The sequence below is a fragment of the Gossypium arboreum genome, chromosome 3 (genome assembly GCF_025698485.1).
Source record: "Gossypium arboreum isolate Shixiya-1 chromosome 3, ASM2569848v2, whole genome shotgun sequence".
NCBI lineage: Eukaryota > Viridiplantae > Streptophyta > Magnoliopsida > Malvales > Malvaceae > Gossypium > Gossypium arboreum.
This window is the reverse complement of record NC_069072.1, coordinates 131,410,830-131,431,947: the sequence shown is the minus strand read 5'-3', so window position 1 is coordinate 131,431,947 and position 21,118 is coordinate 131,410,830. Positions and strand designations below refer to the sequence as shown.

Here is a 21,118-nt window from a genome sequence, read left to right as displayed (position 1 = left end):
AATAAAAATGTTAAAGCACCATCAAATAATATAACTTATTTTAATTACAAAATGACATTTTTGTAATTTTCTTGACTGGATTAGTACCCGGTTGACTCGTGACATCAAATCAAGCAATGGCTTAAATAATACAATTGATGGAGGTAATAAAATAAACATAATAGAATTAATAGTAAATATTATATTAAAATAAAATTTTGGTTTAATGGTAAATAATGTTTTAGCTATATAAATAGTACAAGTTCAAATTCAACCTCATGCACAATATTTATTGGTTTATTAATAGAAAGACTAAAATACCATTGAATAATATATTTTATTTTAATTAAAAAATAACATTTTCGTAATTTTCCTAATTGAAATGGTGCTCTATTGATTCGTGACACCAACTCATATAAGAGCCTAAATAATAGTAAATATAGATATGTACAATTGATAGAGGTAATAAAATATACATAACATAATTAAAATGTAAATATTATATTGATATAAAGTTTTGGTTTAGTGGTAAAGTTAATTTTTATTTATTTATGTTACTAGTAAGGGTCCAAATCCAGCCTCATGTAAAAAAAATTAAGTTAAAAAAAAAGACAAAAATATCCTCAAATAATGTAATCTTTTATAAAAATAATATAATTGATTTTTTATTTACGAAAGGACATTTTTGTAGTTTCTCTAATTAAGTTGGTGCCCAGTTAACTCGTAACACCACTCGGTTAGGTAATTAAATAATAATATAGATAAGAAATATGTTCGGTTTTATACCTGCTAGTTCCATGTTCGGTTACAACGAGCTTGTTTTTTTGCTTGGGCCATCATTTTAGGCCTTGTATAGGTTTCAATTCAGTTGAACTCGATCCATTAGCATGGCATATTTGACAAAACAGAAGCATGAATCGACTTAAATACTAAGCCTCCCAATCGAATACCTTGATGTGGTATGACAAACACGAAAGTCTTTTGTCTCTTGGTAATTGAAGTGTTATTTTTTAGAGATATATGTTTGATTTATTCAAATGAGTATTTCAAGTTGTTGGCGATCTTGTTTATGAAGGTTATTGTGATAAATACTGAAGAGAGTTAATGGATAAAATCAACCCTTAAAGAAGCATTTCAAGCCTATCAAAACTTTTATTGCTAATCACATTAGACAACCTATAACTAGGTTGTTGATCGACACTATTCTTCATTCGTATGGGGTGTCTTTAACATGCCCTCCTTTTATGGATTTGTTATGGATAGATTTATGTAGAGGTGTGCATGGGCCGGGTCGGGCTCAACTAAAATTTTAGGTCCGTTTGTTAGGCCCTAGCCCGAAAAATGTGCCTAAAATTTTGCCCAAGCCCTTCCCGAATAAAAATGTTAAAACCAGTCCGACAAGCCCAACCATATTAATTTTATATTATTTTATATAATTTTAAAATATATATAAACCATCAAAATACTAAAAAATCAAATTAAATATTTCTCAACAAATTTAAAATAAATTTTAAAAATATGTATACTTAAATGACACTAAAATAGATGCAACTTAACAAGCAAATGTTTTTAAAATAATAACAAAATTAACAAATATCTTTAAAATAACAATAAAATAAGTTTTATACAATATCTAAACAATAACAACAAAATAGTAGCAACATAATAGTAAAATAGTAGCAAAATAGAGAGAAAACAATTAGAAAATAATATTTAAAAAAGATTTTTGTCATGTAGTGAATTCGGGTCGGGCTGGGCCCGGGCAAAAAATGTGTTACCCGAGGCTCGGCCTGTTTTTTAAATGGTCTTATATTTTCGCTCAAGCCCATTTTTCGAGCCTATATTTTTGCCCAAACCTTCCCACATTTCGGGGGGGCCTTCAGGCATGCACACCTCTAGAGTTATTTAATGTGAGATATTTGTGGGAGAATAGTTTGTACAATTGAGGTCGATATTGGAGTTGCAATTACTTCTCTGTGTAAAGGTAGATTAGGCTTAAGCCAATAGGTGACTGGACAATTGGTGAATAAAATCATTCATTTAGCGAGGCTTCACAAATGTAAGATTAGAGAATCTAAACTGCATTAACAAATATCATGTGTCAATTATTTTCTTATCTCTTTGACTCATTTGCGCTTTGGATTGATTGTGCAAGCTCTTTAATTCTGTCTAAATTTTATTCTAATAGTAGTTAGAACAACATTGTTTTTCAAGTGACTATTAACCAAGTTTCTCAATTCCACCAATAATCATAATATCATAATTGGTATGAAGTGCAAACTGAGGTTTTTCAATATATATTTATCTATTTATACTTATATTAAGTCTTTAACTAAGTTGGTGTCATGAGTCAGTTGGACACCAACTCAATTGTAAAATTATTAAATTAACCTTTTGTATACAAATTAAGTTATATTTTTATAAGGGTGCTTTTGTCCTTTACATATAATAAATCAATAAAAGTTTTGATTATATTAAGATTTGAATCCAAAACACAAAGTATAATAAAATTAAACTTTATCATTTTAATCAAACAGTAAAACTATATAGCATAGGAGAATAAAACTCAAAGTCTAATATCAATCATAATTCTTTTCAACAAAAGAATTAGGTTAAAATATGATGTAAGTCTTTGTACTCTTCATAAATTTAAAATTTAATCCCTATGCTTTTATTTTCAGTAATTTAGTCTCTTTACTTTTAGATTTCAAAATTCAAGTCTAATTATTAACCCTATTATTTTTGTTAAATATATTGATATGATATTTTAAAATAAAAAATTCAATTAATAGTCATATAATAAACCTAAATTTACCAGAATAATCTTAACAATATTAATAGTTGGGCTAGAATTTTAAAATCTGAAAAATAGAAAGACTTAATTCTTAAAAATAAAAATATAGATTAAATTTTAAATTTACCGAAAGTATAGGGCTAACGACAAATTTTAACCTAAAAATCTGGTATTGGGTTGACAAACATACTAATCATTTAATACGGAAATTAACGTTGGGTTTTAACTATAAAATGTCAATGTCAAAACAGTAAGGTACAGCTGTATAATGTTACAGTTTTGTTTGTTTTGCTAATCTGTGTTCCGCTAAACACGTGCGGTTACCTAGTCACACTTTATTTCTCATTCCGACAACCAACCAAATTTTTTAGATTTCATTTCTTTTTCATTAAAATTATTTTTATATTAATATTTAAATTAGAATTAAAATTTAAAAATATTTTAACAATTTGATTGAGTCCCTATTCGATTAGCATTAGCATTATTATCAATATAAGAGGATGTGGGTTCGAATATGCTGAAACGTATTATCCTCCTAATTATGAGTTGGGGAGGGGTTATGAATAGGTATTATGTCAAAAAATAACAGATATGATTAGAACTTATAATAAAATTATTCAAAAAATTTATTTTAACAAAATTAAATTTTAAAATAAATTCTAATCAATGAATAATATTTTTTCCAAAATAATAATTCAAAATTTTAGGCATAATGACTTGTTTGGTCCTCTAACTTTATAAAAAACATTTTAGCTCTCCATTTAAATTTTCACCATTTTAACTCTTAAATTTGTATTATTTTCAAATCACCCAAAATAGATGAAAATTTAAATTTCTTGACGAATATACATGTGGATGTTACGTTAGTAATTAATTATTTTAAAATTTTAAAATTCAAAAAATAAAAATATTTTAAAAAGTATAAAATAAAAAATAATTATTTTAAAAATGATTAATTGCTAACGTGACATACACATGGCAATTCACATGTATGTCACATCAGTAAAATTAACAAACTTTAATTTTTCTATTTATTTTGAAGCGATTTGACAAACAATACTAAGATTAAGGGTTAAAAGAGACAAACAAAAGTTAAATGGATGGCTAAAATGATTTTTTACAAAGTTGGAGGGCTAAAAAAGTAACTAAGTCAATATTTTAATAATATTAACATTGCAACTCATATGTCGGTCTACATATGCTTCCTAAAAAATCATAAAATTATTAAGAAATCATTTTTTTTCCAAAAGGTCCATAAAAAAATTATAATTTTTTATGTCAACAGTGAAATACATGTAGTCTATCACATCAGTTGCCTTATTAGATATCAACACAGATAAAATTTTAACGATTGATGATCAAAGTGTTCATAAAAAACAATTCACTAAACTGACAAAATGAGTGAACATTAAATTTAAAATTATTGTGTTAAAAATATAAAAATATTAGGAAAGTCCTAGTATTTAGGGGTGGATTGTATTTTGACCCCTTTATTACAAATAGACAAATTAATATTCCTTTGCAATTGTGGATATTCTTGAAAGCAATAACATGAATTATTAATATATATATTAAAATTTACTTAAATATATATTTTATATTATATAAAAATAATTAATGAAATTGGTATAATAAATTAATTGAGAACTAATTCAGTTAATAAACCACTAAAACTAATATTTTTACAATGCAAATTATGTTATCATGGGTGTATTTTATTATTTTACAATACTACATAAAATCAATAATAATTCACACGAAATAAAATTAAACTTAAGACACTAAATTTTAGAATTTCAACTTTATATTTTAACCAAAATTCCATTTGATTTTTGCATAAAATTTTAATGAATATAATTTTATATAAAACTTTCATCCATACAGTAAGAATGCGATAATTATATATATATATATATATATATATATGAATATTCCGATTTATCAAAATAGCAATAGCTAAAGACAAAAAGAAAAGAAAAAAAAAGGATTATTGGACATGGTTATTAGAATCGGATCAAATTGATCAGTCGGATTAGATGGATCAAGAATCAATTAGGATACTAATCTGAAGAAATGTATTAGGCCGATTGACTCAGAAATAGGGGCAAAATCAGAATTTTTTTTAGGGGGACTAAAATTAAATTGTAATTTTTTTCGACAGTAAAAATACAATTTCACAATTTTAATAGCCTATATCTTTATAATTTTAAAGGATTAAATTAAATTTTATCATTTTTAGAAGTGCCAACGTGCAATTTTACCTTTACTAATTTAAAATTTTAAAAATCTTAAAGGGCCTAAATGGAAAATTATAAAAAAACACAAAAATATTTTATATCGTAATTTTGTATTTAATTAAGCCTCAATTTAAATCCATTGACAAATATAGAGGACAACATAAATAAAATGGTGAAGGTGGATAGGGGTGTAAATGAACAGAACGTTCGATGAACTGTTCGTATAACGTTCTTTTAATAAACGAACGAACACGAACAAATGTGTGCTCGATTTGTTTATGTTCATGAACAAGCTCATTTAAAAGTTTATTTATTGGCTCATTTATAAACTCGTTTATTTATTAATAATATTTTATTATAAAAATATTAAAATAATATATGTGTGTATTTATTTATTCTTTGTTTGTTTGTTTATTATTCATTAACATTGTTCGTGAACATGTTCGTTTAATGTTCGTGAACGTGTTCAATTAAGTAAAATGAACATGTTCGTGAACATTAAACAAAAGAACATGAACAAAAAAATTGAAATTCTTAACGAACACAAACTGAACACGAAGAAGCTTAAAAATAAACAAACGAACATGAATAGAGATTTGTTCGTTTAAGCTTAGCTCCTTTACAACCCTAGAGGTGGAACTCTATAAAAAAAAAAAAAACTATTAAAACACAAAAGGATTTAATGAGATAATATCCCTTAATATCTTGTTTAAAAACGTAATTGATTTTATATTTTGCATATTATACATATATTGTTCATTTATGTAGCATTTATATATAGAAAAATAAGACTAGGTAAATTTTAATTCATATCAAATATTGTTATTTGAAAATTGATAAAAATAAAATAAACCATTATTTTTGTAATTACTATAAATTTTATAAAATTAAATACAATAACATTAAATAAGATAAAATTTATAACATGTTATGAAATGAAAATTTAAAAAAATTGTAAACATATTATAAAAGTAATTAATTTAATAATTTGTTTTACCCAATGAACATAATTTTTAAAAAGCAAATAATTTATATGAAAGCTTTAATTGAACATCAAATTTTAATGTAGACATTTTGCAGGTAAGGTTGAATATGGGATATTAGGATTTTAATGTAAAAGTTGATTTGAAATTCCTTAAAATTAATAGATTTATATGGGTAGGTATTATTTCTAAAAGCAATAATCTTGATTTAATTGATGGTATTTGATTAATTGTAAAGGTGATAAATATGTTAAGTAGAAAATTATAGTCAATCTTGGATTAAATATTGCATTTAATGTATCATTTATAGATTAGCATGTGTTTAATATTTAAAAATTATATTAATATTTATATATTTGGAACCGATTCGGTTCAATTGCATAAGATTTCACCTAAAACTTCACCTTTTTAGTAATTTATGATAATTCTTTTTAATTTAAGGGTAAATTATCAAAATAGTCCTTTTTATTTGCCTCAAATTATATTTTAGTCACTTATGTTTGAAATGTTACATTTTAATCACTTATGTTTTTGTTTTGTTATGAAGTGGTCACTCTACTGTTAAACTCCGTTACCTCCCTAACGGCAGTCCTCCATGGCAGTTCAAATGGGTTTTTAATGCCAACTTGGATGTCCGGTTGTTGGGATTAAAATAGGTTTTAATTAAATGAATTTAATTTGGACTGTCATGTACGACATTTAAGTTAGCATTTAAAACCCATTTGGACTGCCATGTAGGGAGGTAATGGAGCTTAACGTAAAGTGACTACTTCGTAACAAAACAATAACATAAGTGAGTAAAATGTAACAGTTCAAACATAAGTAACTAAAATGTAATCTGAAACAAACAAAATTGACTATTTTTATAGTTTACTCTTAATTTAATGAGTACAATTTAAAAAAAAAATTGGTTTTAAAATATATCTTATGAGAGATACATGTTATTTTACAATTTTATTGCGAACTTAAAAAAATACTTCAGTTGTGTTAGAAAAATTTATACATGTTAAAAAAGTGCAAATTTTATAATAATATCAAGTTAGTAAAAATATGCTTTTAGAGTTGATTGAATTTTTAGCTTAATTCGCATAGGTATTATTGTCAATGTAGGAGGATGTAGATTCGAATGTGCTGAAGCGCATTATCTTCCTATTTATGGGTTGGGGATGGGTTATGGGTAGTTCTAGATATAGTGCCAAAAAGAAAAGATACAATCAGAACCTATAATGAAAATGTTAAAAAAAATGCTTTTAGATAATTTTACATTTTATCAACTAAAAAACTAAATGTCTTTTTTTTTTCTTTTTTTATACAACACAAGTTAAATTCATACATCCACACACTTCACTACTATACAGACTCATAGATCGAACCCTGGTCTCGTCCATGGATGAACTCACTTTAGCCCATGAACTTACTTGTCGAGTCCCAAACAAAATGAACCAAACATGATTCTAGAAGGTTCTTTTGATAAGTTGAGGAGACATTACAATCTAGCAAAACAGAAAGTCGTAGTGAGATGGAAGAGAGGAAAACCAGGGCAGGTTTTGGAAAATAAGTGTGATGGCAAGCGATGGTAATGAACACAATAAGAGGCTGAGAAGAATAGGAGTTGCAATGGTTGTTGTGATTGTAGAAAGAAATGCGTGAAATAAATTTTAGAGTGCTCAAATTGCCAAAAGATAAAAAAAGAAATCCTCCAAATAAAACGATTAATCATCTATTTATAGCCTTTGAAAAAAAAAAGTTAAAAAAGTGAAATGATTATGGAGAGAAAGTGGGCATAAACATGCTAAAAATGTGTGTGGTGAGATTAAAAGTGGTTCATTGAACATGAGAAAATGAAAGGTAATTTATATAGATAATGGGTATAATGACAATTAGATGATGGTTACACCTACTTAAAAGTATTTTAGCAATAAAGACTTTTAAGTGCGAATGCATCATTTATTCATTAAATAAATGAGAAAGAAACACTTGTATTCTAAAAAAAAATTAATAATTAAGCTTAATAGTTTTTATATTCGAGTCTCCACCATGCTCTCTTAAGACATCCAAAAAAAATGGAACAACCTAGGAATCTTGCTAGCCTTTCAATGTTGTTCTCAACAAAGTGTTCCCAATATGAAGTTGTTTCCAACCGGGATTGTTTCGAAAGGTGCTTATGTAAGGAATTATATTTCCCAAAACTACTATTGATTGAACAATTAGTAATCCCAAACAAGTATCTACAATGATAATATAGCATATTCACTAATATACTAAATAATTTTAAATTTCGATAATTCTATTATCACAAATAATATTATATTTTGTGAACTAAATACTTAAAAAAAGGTTAAATTACTATTTGAGACTTGAACTTCGTAATTTTTTTTACATTTGAGCTTGAACTTTTTTTAAATTTAAGTTGGACTTTGAACTTAATAACTGTTCATCTGTTGGGGCTTGAACTAAGCAAATATTTTTATATTGAGGTTTGAAATTTTTTGATTAAGCCTTAAACTTACCAGTTATTTCTGTATTAGTATCTGAATTTAACAATTATTCCTATATTAGTATGTTACTTAAAAAAATTTACAAAAAAAAAAAAACCCAAAGACAAAGAGTTGCCTTAACGTGGAAGATAAAAAGATTCCCTCCTGCAGCTGCTCCACAAAATGTGAAATAGTTACAATCATTGAAACTTTCTGTACATAACCCCAAGTGAAAACAAAAAAGTGTATAAACGACACCGTTTTTATCTATTCATTAATTGTCCCAAGTTTCCCACCCACCCACCCACGCTCCTGCTCCCCACGCGCCATCAAAGGAATTATTTACATGTGAAAAAAGAAAATCAAAAGGGAAGCCCAATTAAATATATATAAAATAATTAAAAAAAACCAAAAAATCTGACCCACGAAAATCACAGCTCTTTGTTGCGACTTTGTGTCTGCCGTTTTTTTTCATATTTTATTTTTAAGGTTTTTTTTTTCTTTTCAAGAAGAAGAAAAAAAGTGTTTAACAAATTTCTGGAGACAGGGACCGTAAAACAAACTCGACACCGCGACGCGGAACGAGTCAATCCTGAGTCGGCGGCACTCGTAGATCACTTCAATCTCGATCGTCTGATCATCAATATCTCTCTGATCGTGAGTTTAATGAAAAATAAAGCAACAAAAAAAAAAGAAATATTAATTAACAAATTTTGTTTAATTGATTGATTAAAAAGGGATTGTTTGTGTAATTTTTTTTGTCTTTTAATTTGATAGGGTTCCGTCGATATTGGGAGATTTCCTTTCTGGTTTTTTTTTTTTGTTCTTTTAAAAACAAAAGGTTAAATTTCGGTGATGGTTGATTTTTGGAAAGGTGGGGAATTTGGAGGGTGAGGGGTTAAGGTTTTTGCGAGTTTAGGGTTAGGGTTTTTGGGGACGGTGGGTTTGGAGATGGATGAAAATTCTGATCTTGAAGAAGGAGAAGCTTGGTTTCATGAAGATGAAGGCGACAATATTAACCCTGATACCGCCTTCTCTTACATTGTAAGGGTCTAATTTTTGCTAGTTCTTTTCTTTGAGAAAAATCCAATTATTTTAATACCTGTTCTCTTTTTCTGAAACTTGGAATTGTATTAAGCTTCAGCTAATGCCATTTGATTAAGCATTTATGATACTTTGTAGGCAATGCAATTGTATTAAGCTTTGTTGCAAGGAATGGTTAATCTGAAATTAAGCTTAATTTTGGTTTTGATTAAGCATAATGGCAATTTGCTTATCAGAATAAGTTGTGACTCTCTATGTGCATTGGAGTTCTATGAGTCTTGAAGTTGAGTTTGTATGTAGTATATGCCCATTGATTCACTAATACATTTTTTGGTTGAGAAATGATGAGAGTGATGATATCAACTGTTGATGAGCGATGAGAATTTTCATGACTTCGTACCTTTAGAACACAAAAGTGTTATTTTGACATACTTCTATTTCCAAATACTTGGTTTAGCTAGGTTAGTTTCTCGTCACCAGGAATGTTAGAAAATGTTTTAAAAGGCTGTTTAATGCCTTTGTGCAGTTTATAGATAGTTATGCAATGTGATGATATTGATAATGCTAAACAAGATACACCATTGTCAAATCATTTCCATTTTGTTAAAAGTTGAAGTCAGGTTACTTTCTTACTAATAATTTATTGACATATTATTTTAGAAAGCCGAGGCATGGAAAAGAAAGTAAATAATAGGCTGATTTTCGTAAAGTACTTGTTTTGTCTCCTGGCAAAAATTTGCTGCATGATGCTAAGTTCCTTGCCTGGATGATCTCTGAAACTTCCTCAACATTTGGAAAATTTATGTTGATACTGTTGGTTGAATGCTTAATGAAATGTGATTAACTGTATTTCTTAATTTATTTAATCTAATTCGTATTTGAAATGTTAAACTATAATTGGTTCATATTTTATTGTTAAGCTCCTGAAAAGAATAAACTTCTAGATGCGTATAACAGTTGGCTTGTTGTGCCTGTTATAGATGTACTTCAATCTGGTCCATATATCAATTTTAATTTACACAAACTTTCAAAATTCTCTATGTTATTCCATTACTAATATGGGATATTATGTCTTGAAGGATGAGAAGATTAAAAACGTTTTGGGCCATTTTCAAAAAGTTTTTGAAGGTGGAGTTTCAGCAGAAAATTTGGGTAAGTGGTTGTTTGCAGTTTTAGAAAATGTTAGGTTATATTACAAGCTTAATGATTTTCATTGAAGATGATGATTTGAGCTTAAATTACCTTTTTCAGGGGCAAAATTTGGGGGGTATGGCTCATTTTTACCTACCTATGAACGTTCGCCTCCAAGATTGTCACGTCCAAAGACACCGCAGAGAAACTCAAGCATATCAGGGTCAACCAATAATATGTCTATGGAGGTATATGGACGATATTCTTGCTATAGTTTGGTCATTTCTTCGGAAGATGTCCATAGCTGTTGCTTTGACAACTTAATAAAATTCTAGTTTACTTGAGTGCTGTGGATTGTGTTAACATACAGGGTGCATCTCAGAATTTGAAAGCCCCACCAAATGCACCCTCAACCGGGAGACCAGGAAATACCTCCTGCCCAAGTGGCAATATTGCAGCTAGACATGATTCACGTTTGACTTCTGCTCAAGTTGCTGAGAAGTCTATCTTGAAGGATGAGAGTTTTAACAGAGCAGGGATTCCAAGTGACCAGAAGACATTGAAGTTTCGTATTAAAATGGGGTCTGATAAAAAAGCACAAAAAATTGCTGCAATCTATAGTGGTCTTGGGCTTGATTATTCTCCTTCGTCATCATTGGGGAACAGTCCTGATGAAAGTGGAGGAACATTGATGATATCTCAAGAAACCACTAGTGAATCACCCACTAGAATTCTTCAGGTAGAGGTTTCTCTTGGTTGTTTTCAGGTCTGCATATGAACTAAAGAAGGATGGATTGATATTTTGTGCCTTTAAACAGGTTATGACTTCCAATCATGTCCCTGGTGGTGTGCTCATATCTCCACTTCATGACAGCCTGCTATGCTTTTTAAGAAAGGAAAAGGAAAGGCCTTATAGAGAGAATAAATCTATCTCATTGCTTAAGGCATGTCAAGAACATCCTTCTGTGTTAATAGATAAGTCCATTATGGGTAATAAAAAACAATTAAATGAGAAGAAGACAAAATTTTTAATCAGAAAAAGTGAAGAGCTGGTGGAATCAAATAACGTAAATCGCAGGACTGTTGAAAGTGGAAAGACATTGCTCATAAAAAAGAAGCCTGAAAATGAGATTGCAGGAGGGGAGTCATTGCCCAATGACTTGAAACCCACAGCTCCATCTAATTCAGTGAATATTGCTAAGGAAGTCACCGCCAGGGTCTGTGATGTTGCTGCTGAAGCTAATCTGAATGCATCGAAAGGTAGATTGTTGTCCTCTGACTCTGCAAAGGAAGATTCTTTGGAGTCAATATCTGGAAGGAGCAGAACGAGTGGCAAGAAAAAGAAGCGGGATAAGCGGAGTAGTTTAGAGGGAAACGGTTGGGAACAGAGTGTAGTGAATTTCGATAAGAATGCTTCAGTCGACCTAGGAGACAATGTTGGGAGCAAGGAAGATTCAAAAACAAAGGTTGGTCAGATAGCTACATTTCGTGTACAAAATAAAATAAATATTCCCTCCAAGAAGGAAAAGACATTGGTTGAGGGAAAGAGGTCAAAAGGTAGCAAAAATAATGGAGAAGTTGCTGATTCAATGAAGGAAAGCTTGAGACTTGATGTGGGTGCAACACTTAAAGATACAGTTAGTTCTTGTCAAGGTTTTCCTTCAGGTAAAGATAAAATTCAGAAGTTGAAGTTGCAGAAGGATATGAAGAAGGTCCAAGATAATCATAGAGATTCACTGGAAACAAATTCTGAACAGAAGAGCGATCGAATGGAGCCAACAATGAGGCATTTTCAGAATAGGCCAAAAGGTTATGGTCCAATGGATTTTGAGACGGAGCAGAATGGCTATTTGGATAAGTCAAAGGTAATATTCAGTGGTAGAACAGTTAATAACCAGCTGTTGGGAGTGGATGTTCCAGGTGTGGTTCCTCACCTCAATGATAAGACACTTGCCTCTCAGACGGCTGCACCAGCTGCAACTGCTCCTGTGTTGATAGAAGAAAATTGGGTTCAGTGTGATCGTTGTCACAAGTGGCGACTCTTGCCTTTCGATACTAGACCAGAACAACTTCCTGAGAAGTGGTTGTGTAGCATGCTTGATTGGCTGTAAGTTCCTTAGATAAGCATCTAATAAAGTTTTCTTTGAATATGCCGGTCTCTTTTGTTTGAGTGCATGCTATGTGCGTGTTTATGTTATTGTGTGCACATGGTGCTTGCAATGATTAGAAAAACCTGGTCAATTATAGGTACATGTATAGATGCATTGTCTGTGTGTGAACATGGATTTATATTTTGCTTTTGCTGATTTCTGTTTCTGACATCATTGTGTAGACCAAGAATGAACCGGTGTGACATTAGTGAGGAGGAGACAACGAAAGCTCTCAATGCATTATACCAGCTTCCAGTAGCTGAAAATCAAAATAACCCACAAAATCATGCAAATGGAACTATGTCACTAGTTTCTTCAGCTCACCATCAGCATCTTGATCAGAACAACTCAAGTTTCAATTCTCAGGCTTTATCTATTAAAGGAAAGAAGAATCATGGCCTCAAGGAAGTGCAGAAATCAGGTAGCAGTGGCCTGAATCAGATGTCAACCTCTAAAAAAAAATACAAGCAGCAGGAATCTTTGAAACGTAGGAGCATAAATGACATGGCTCAGGCCCCTGTTGAATCATTTGTCATGAAGAAATCTGCCTTTGAAGAGAAGGAAAGGCTTCTAGTTGGAGGTATTTATTTGATATTACAGAATAAGTTTTACTAGCAGTTGGACTTCTATATTGAATTTATTGTTAATTCATATTGCCATTGTTTGATTGTAGGTGAGACCAAGAAAGCAAAAATGAAAAACAAGAGGGAGTCTGGTCTTTATGAATATGAAGGTTCAAAGAAAAGCAGAACAGAAGTAACATCCACGGCCGAAAAACATCAGAGTACTAACTTAGACAACAGAACGCTGGGCCTTAATTCAAGCACTACCTTGCCAACTCAAGCAAATGGAAGAAGCGTTCAGAATTCCAATGGGTGCTCTAATTCTGGAGATGTAAAGCATGATATTAAAGAAAAAACAGTATCTTCTTTGAAGAAACTTGTGGATCAAACTCAGGCTTCATCAGATGCTGGGTCATTAGACATGAGAATATGCGATAAAAGGGCTCCTGTGAAGAAAAGGAAATTGGACTGGCAGGACAGTCAAAATGGGAATGAGTTATGTATGAAGGAAGAAAGTAGTGAGAGTGGATTTAGGAATGAAAAAAAGTTACGGTTTTCAAAGATTGAGGGGAAGCAGCCCAATAGAAATGATGGAGACAGTGTGTCAAACAGGAAAAGTATGGATCATTCAATTGGTGGCATTGAAGAAGTCAGAAGTATTGATAGGGTCCAACAATCGAGTAAGCACAAGAAGAAGTCCTCATCTAAAGTTTTGGATGGCCTTGATTCATCTAGAAGGGATTCTGGAACTGGACAAATTTTGGTAGCAGCAACTTCTAGCTCTTCAAAGGTTTCCGGTTCTCGTAAAACCAGAGCAAACTTTGAAGAAGCAAGGGGTTCGCCAGTTGAATCAGTTTCTTCATCTCCAATGAGGACTTCATATCCAGAAAAGCCTGCAACAACTGGTTCAGGGAAGTATGCTGCAAATAGTGGCATTCCTTCATGTGGCAATCTTAGAAGATGTTGGAACGGGGAAGGCACTTTTGAGCTTGCTCAATCTGGTACAGAAATGAAAGAGAAAGTGTCGGGTGATTTTAATTCTAGATCCCATAAATCTTCTACCTTGGATTATTGGGATAGAGATTCTATTGGCAAAATCAGCATTAGAAATAAACCTTCTTCTAGGCTGGGGAATAGCCATTTGCTCAATGGTGATTCTCATTCTGCAGAAACTGTGCAGCATACTGTAGACCATTCCCATAGTGAGGATAGACTGAACAAGGAGTGGGGTGGCAATGCATTATTTTCTCAGAAATCTGACGACGTTTCTAATTCACAGACAAAAGACAGTAAAAGAAGTTCTGCTGTAGATAAAATGAAGGGTTCTAATCCAACAGAGGAACAGGAGGATTTGTGTTCCAGAAAGAGCATGAATTATCAATCAGATGTTGTCAAGAGTCATGCATATCTTCAAGAAACATTTGTTGATTGCAAACGCAATTTGCATAAATCTAGCGAGGATGAGAAGAGATCTTATGGAAAGAAGAATCCTTCAGGACAACCATCAAGTGATAGTAGAATAGGGACCCAGCTGAATATAAAACATGATAAATTTGATGTAAAATCTGCTGCTCCATGCTGCACAAAGGGGAATGTTGCCCCTGAGCAAAATGTGACCCAGGATTTTAGTGGGCAAACTAAAGTAATGCAAGCAGAGGTAAAAAGTGGAATGTCAAAATCATCCTTGCATTTTGAAACTGAAAGTTGTCAAGAAAGAAAAGGTCATCGAACAGTACCAGAAGCACAACAGGGAGCTGTCTATGATGGGGTTCCAGTTAATGCCTCTTCCAGTGTCAATGTGTCAAAGGCTTTGAAACAGCCTGGAAAAGCTGCTGGCAGCAAGAATGGGTCTGCCCATGATTTGGGACAGCAGATGCCTGATTTGCATGTGGTCAGAAACCTCAATGCTTGCAGTCCTGTGAGAGTAAAGTCCTCCAGCCTGACAGTAACTGATGCCCTGAATGATGCTCAAGGACTTAGAAATTATGCCGATCGTCTTAAGGTTTCCTTTCAGATTTTATTCTTACATTGATATGCCGCTTTCATAAAAGTTCTAACAGAAATTATTTTGCCATTCTAACTGTTACTGCCATTTCACTGTCCTCTTTCAGAGTTCTGGTTTTGTTTTTGAAAGCAATGAGATTTACTTCCAAGCTGCTCTTAAGTTTCTTGGTGTCGCTGCCCTTTTAGAGGCTAGCAATAGTGAGAGTGGTAGACATGGGGACATGAACCATTTGCAAGTGTATGGCACTGCCACTAAACTTTGCGAGTAAGTGAATGTTTCATAAGTGACGGGAAACGAGTGTTTCTTGAACTTCAGTAGATTTCTTCTTTTTTTTTTTTTGGTTTATATTTATATTAGGAGTGTTTATATATACCTGTATCTTTCTCTATGCTAAAATTGTCAAGTTCACAGAATGTGTGCCAAAGAATATGAAAGACGCCAAGAAATGGCTACTGCTGCTTTGTCCTATAAATGTGTAGAGGTAGCATACATGAGGATTGTTTACTGCAAACATTCTGCTAGCAGCAGAGACCTGAAAGAGTTGCAAGGAACTGTACAGATGGTTCCCCAAGGTAACAAGCCGTGTGATGGATATATGCTTAGTCTTTTTTCTGTCTCTCCATGATTTATTGCAAATCCCTCTAGATGGTGTTAGTCTTCTATTTTGTGATGTTTCATTTTTAAATGTGAATTGTGTGCAATATAAGTGGTGTTGTCTATGGTGCAGGAGCTCTGTGACTGTGATTTATTTATTTGAGGCAGTCGGCAGTGCATGTGGTCATTTAGGTTCCATTTGAAGCCATGTAAATATTTCATATTTAGTTTTCCCTCTCAATGTGAGCCCTCATGGGGCTCGTGCCCCTATTGTACTTGCATATCATGCTTTAAGGAGTCTTAACATAAAGTATTCACTGTAAATAGATGCCTCTTCTTTCGGTTGAGATGCAACTTCAGTTGCACAAAATTGTTTCTTCCATATTAATTAGTAGTCCCATGTTGCAATGCTCTGAGATTAGCTACCTCACATATTTTCAAATGGCTTCTTTCAGGTGAATCTCCATCATCTTCCATATCAGATGTTGATAATAACTTAAATAACCAAGCAATTGTGGATAAGGCTTCATTAGCCAAGGGTAATGCTTCATATGTTGCTGGAACCCATGCCCTTGTTGCTAGAAACCGTCCAAGTTTTGGTCGGCTGCTTGACTTCGTAAGTTAATTCTGTCTGAAAGCGCCAATCTCCCCCCCCCCTCTCGCTTTATTATTATTTTCTATGTTTTATTAAGCATCGATTATGCCTATAAAATATTCTTTTCTCCTTGAATGTTCCTTGGTAGTTGAAGACCAATTATATGAGCTTGTAAAGTAGTTATGAGGTGGTTGGAGATGGATATTTGTGAATTTGGTGGAAATAAGATTGTGTCGAAAAGGATAATGACTAATGAGTGTACCTAGAGGGTAGCACTGGCCATGCAGTACAGGGTTGCATTTCTGACTAGGGTTTTTTTTGTAGTATTGGTCTTTCTTAACTTGCTGGTAGGAGAACTAAACTTTTGATTGTTTGAAGGATTATTTGATGCCCCTGCTATATTATTTTCATAGGAAGTTTGTTCACTTGTTTTTTTTTTTCACTGTCCAATAGATTGGGTGTTAACAGCCTGGGCAGGCTTGTTTGTAGATTTAGTGTCAGGTGTTTTGCTCCTTAAATAGTGCTTGCGATATAGAACAAAGGAAATTTTTGAGAATTTGCCTGTCCTGAAGTTTGAAAGATAAAAAAAGAATAATATCCTAAGTCTGCACGATGATTGTTATTGTAAATAGTGCTTGGTAAGAATTTCCTGTCTTTCAATGTCTATGTTAGCTGATTAGGTGGTTCAAGTAGGTAAATGTATTAATACGTTAATTTTCTGCAGGCACAGGATGTAGGTTCTGCAATGGAGGCTTCAAGAAAATCTCTAACATGTTTCATGGCTGCTACTTCATCCCTGGAAGCAGCACAAAATATCGAGTGTATTACTTCAGTTAGAAAGGTGATTGATTTCAGCTTCCAGGATGTGGATGAACTTGCATGTTTGGTTGAGCAGGCAATGCAGGCCATAAGTCGTTCTGATTTAGGCAGTACCAGAGATTAAGCTACCTTGTATATATATTCGTGTTTTTTCAGTTTATAACCCCCCAACATGCATTGGAGAAGAAAGGTGGATGGCTTAGACCTGCATTCGGGAACGAGCAAAGATGTGAGTGGCCCAATAGCCTATTGCCTCAGTGTACATGTGTATAAAGTGAGATTGATTTGCAAATTTTGTAATGTATATTTTTGATGTTCACTTTCTTCTCATTGATAAGAGCACAGGCATGCTCACATTTTAAAGTTTTTCTGGGTTGGCAAAGAGGGTAAAAAATCTAGCTTGTTCAGCAAGAGATTCAGAGTTCCATGTAAGATATTAGTTCCATATAGTACTATATTTTTTTTCGCTCCATTGCTTTGGGGCCTGAGGAAAACAAAGTATATATAGAGTTTTGAAATCATTAGGCAACCATTTTGAAGAGGTTGGAACACTGATATCCCAATAACAGTTCTCTGTTCTGTTTACAATTTATTTCAAAATTTCTATTGGAAGGTTCTTCTTATCTATATTTATTGTTGCTTGAGGTGCAAGTTTCAATCATATAGAAACATCTGCATTTCCATGTATCGTGTTTCTTCTCATCATCCAATGCATGGATCAGATTCATCAGTCTGTTTCTTCTCTTTCAATTCTCTTTCATGAACAGACATCAATTCATATTCAACAATCTGTAGTCATTTCAAAAAGGAAAATAAAAAAGTCAGTGACGGGCCTGTATTACATGAGTGCCATGTGTCCGACACAGGACAGGTACTGTCAAACTAGAGACAAACCTCGAGTAACTTCTTATGGCTTGTGCTCTGCAGATAACAACAAACTGTGTCTCTTTCATGTTTCAAGCAACATTCAATCTAAATTTTCATCATCAAAAACCAAAGAGGTTGATCAAACAGGGAGTTTTATATATGTCCGTGACCATAATTTAAATCCGTACCTTAAGCATGCAATCCTTGTAAGATTCAGTTTTTAACCAGATAGGTGCCTTGGTGGAATAAAATGAAGCAGTAGCTTTAAACATGTCATCTTCAAAGTCTCGTTCATAGTATTTCATAGAGCCTTGCCCAACATCTACATAGATACCCACAATGTTCCTTATCAAAGCTTGATCGATACCTTCACCTTCACGCTCTCGATTAATCTCTTGATTCAAAGAACAACATTAAGGAAAGATCAGTCTCGAAACCCGCCATGATAAACGTGATATGAACGAAAACATGAAATCTAAAACAGACGAAATGCAGATCATACCAGGGACAATACAGCATCTTTGATTTCATGATTGGATTCTCCAAATACCTTCACAAAAACAACAAAATATATGTATCGGACTTTGTTGATTTGGCATTAAGAATCTATCTATATAAAAGAATTTAGGACTAACCAAATTGTAGAAAGCTAAAAGAGTAGATTGTTCTAGTGGAGGAAGCTTCCTCCAAGGAACAAAGTATCTATCCAAAAAGTGAAAGAATCTAGTAAGCCATCTGGTCATAACTTTGTCATTTGACCATCTTTGCTCTATTTCTTTCACCAAAGCTTCATCTTTTTTCCCTTGCAATGATGGCAAAACCTGGTAATAATATAACAAATATATATAAATACAACCCACAAATGTAAAAGTTGCCTTCGGGTGCAGATTAATGACAAAATCCATTTTACCTTGCTAGTGATGTAGTGTTTGAGAAAATTGTGGTACTTATCATATAATACCTCAGAGTTTCCGCCTCTCCGGTTTGGCTCACACAATTTAAATACAATTCTAGCCATTAGGTAAGGAAAACCCATCTCTTTAAAGATTTGGTTCGAATTTCAATGAAAAACAAAACCTTAAATTAGAGAAAAAGGATACGAGTACATACGCATGTACTCTTCAGATGAAAAACGATGGATTTTTTTATCATCATCATTGCCTTCTATGATGTTAATCAATTTGTTAATTCCATGTTGAAGCACAGCCCATCCTTGTTCAACCTCCATGAAGCACTGTTGATGATGATCTTCGGTACCCGCCATGGTTTTTAATGGAACCAAACTGAGATTAGTCTTTAAAAACAGCTTTATATATATATATATATAGCATTGACTCACAAGAGTTTGATTTTTTTTCTTTTCAAATGTGGCTGCTAAAAACATTGGAATATTATAGGGTAAACCCACCTAACATAATTAAATTTACGCTTTGGCCACTTAACTTTAAAGAGTTATAAAAAAGCCATTAAACTATTTAAGAGTTTTCATTTAAATCAAGGAGCTGTTAAAATCGCTACTGCAAGCAAAAAGCTGTCATTCCCATTTTCTTTTACAGTTCAATTTTTTTATTCAGCAGTTTTGAACGTCACAAATTTATGAATTAAAATCTAAATAATTTTTTTTTTAATCTTTGACACTGACTATCAAATCGACTTGAATATAAAATATGTTCTTTTACTCGTTAATGGGTACTCATCCATTGTACCGATCATCTAATTAAAATTTGTTAGCCAAAATTTTTTTAATAAAAAAACCCTTTGACTTAAACAAAAACTTTCAATGACTTAAATGAAAATTTTTGAATAGTTCAATGGCCATTTCTAACTTTTTGAAGTCGAATGATTAAAATGTAAACTTATTAATAATTTAATAACCTTGAGTGTAGTTTAGCTAATATTATATTGGTATATCTACGTGTCTAGAAATAAAATAGGTACTGTAAGGCTAAAAGTTCTGTCGTCGTTGTTGTTGTGTTTTTCTTTACTTATAATATATTTTTGGCATAATGACTTATTTAGCCCTTCATCTTTATAAAAAATATTATTTTAGCCTTCTATTTAATTTTTTTTTATCTCTTTTAACCTTTGAACTTGCATTGTGTAACACCTCTCATTCGTCCCGACGAATGGTACAAATGGGAGATGCCACCGAAGCATGAACGTGTAAGAAATCTTTATTTTATTTGAGGATTTAGGGTTTAAAATATTTTTGTAAAATAATTGAAATATGTTTTAGACAATTGAAAGCTTTAAAAACAATTTAAAATATTTAAAATTTCTTTTGAGTTAATCGAAGGTGATCAGAACCCAAAACGGCCTCGAGAGGTTAAAACTTGAAAAAAATACAAGGTTGCTATAGGGGCACGATGTCGTGACGAGGAGCTTATGATGCTGCAATGTGACTGGCTGAGTTAATATGGTCACAACGATGGGAATGCGAAGTTGCGACGTTGCTGTAACATCCCTAACATCCCCTGAAATGAGAACAATGTCAATTCGTGTTGGCACGTGTTAAAATTTTTCAAAGTAGAAAAAAGTAAAAAATTTAAAATTAGTGGAGAAGATAGTTGAATATTATAAGAAATTACAAAGGCTTTTGAATTAAGGGGAAATTATTTTAAGGTATAGACTAAATTGTAAAAGTGTGAAAAATGTTGGGCTATAATGTAAAAAACTTAGAAATAAGAAATGATTGAATTTGATACATGGGAAAAGAGGAAAGACTTGAAAAGAATTTTGACCATGGAAGTACAAAAGAAGTGGATGAGAATGAGAGTGAATAAACACCATTTGTTGGTCATGATGATGATTTGATTTTTTATTAAATATTGTTAATAAATTTAATAATACAAAATGATGATAGAATTTTTTTTGATATGG

General features: G+C 32.0%; 2 protein-coding genes across 2 annotated transcripts; one reads left to right on the top strand and one right to left on the bottom strand.

Annotated features, from left to right (window-relative positions):
- The first annotated feature begins 8,837 nt into the window (after nt 1–8,837).
- On the top strand, nt 8,838–17,998 carry LOC108483337 (cysteine-tryptophan domain-containing zinc finger protein 7-like). The gene is made up of 13 exons (XM_053025931.1): nt 8,838–9,127; nt 9,248–9,514; nt 10,594–10,666; nt 10,766–10,893; nt 11,016–11,384; nt 11,464–12,752; nt 12,978–13,375; nt 13,469–15,360; nt 15,470–15,627; nt 15,775–15,935; nt 16,413–16,573; nt 17,277–17,393; nt 17,528–17,998. Exons 2-13 carry the CDS (start codon nt 9,422–9,424, stop codon nt 17,642–17,644), a joined length of 4,956 nt encoding a protein of 1,651 aa, XP_052881891.1. The 5' UTR covers nt 8,838–9,127; nt 9,248–9,421; the 3' UTR covers nt 17,645–17,998.
- Nucleotides 17,812–19,576, bottom strand: LOC108483338 (cullin-1-like). Its single transcript, XM_017786679.2, has 7 exons — nt 19,339–19,576; nt 19,149–19,248; nt 18,874–19,059; nt 18,741–18,788; nt 18,427–18,630; nt 18,266–18,343; nt 17,812–18,160 (listed from the first exon to the last, which is right to left on the bottom strand). Exons 1-7 carry the CDS (start codon nt 19,500–19,502, stop codon nt 18,074–18,076), a joined length of 867 nt encoding a protein of 288 aa, XP_017642168.1. The 5' UTR covers nt 19,503–19,576; the 3' UTR covers nt 17,812–18,073.
- Between the last annotated feature and the right edge of the window lie 1,542 nt (nt 19,577–21,118).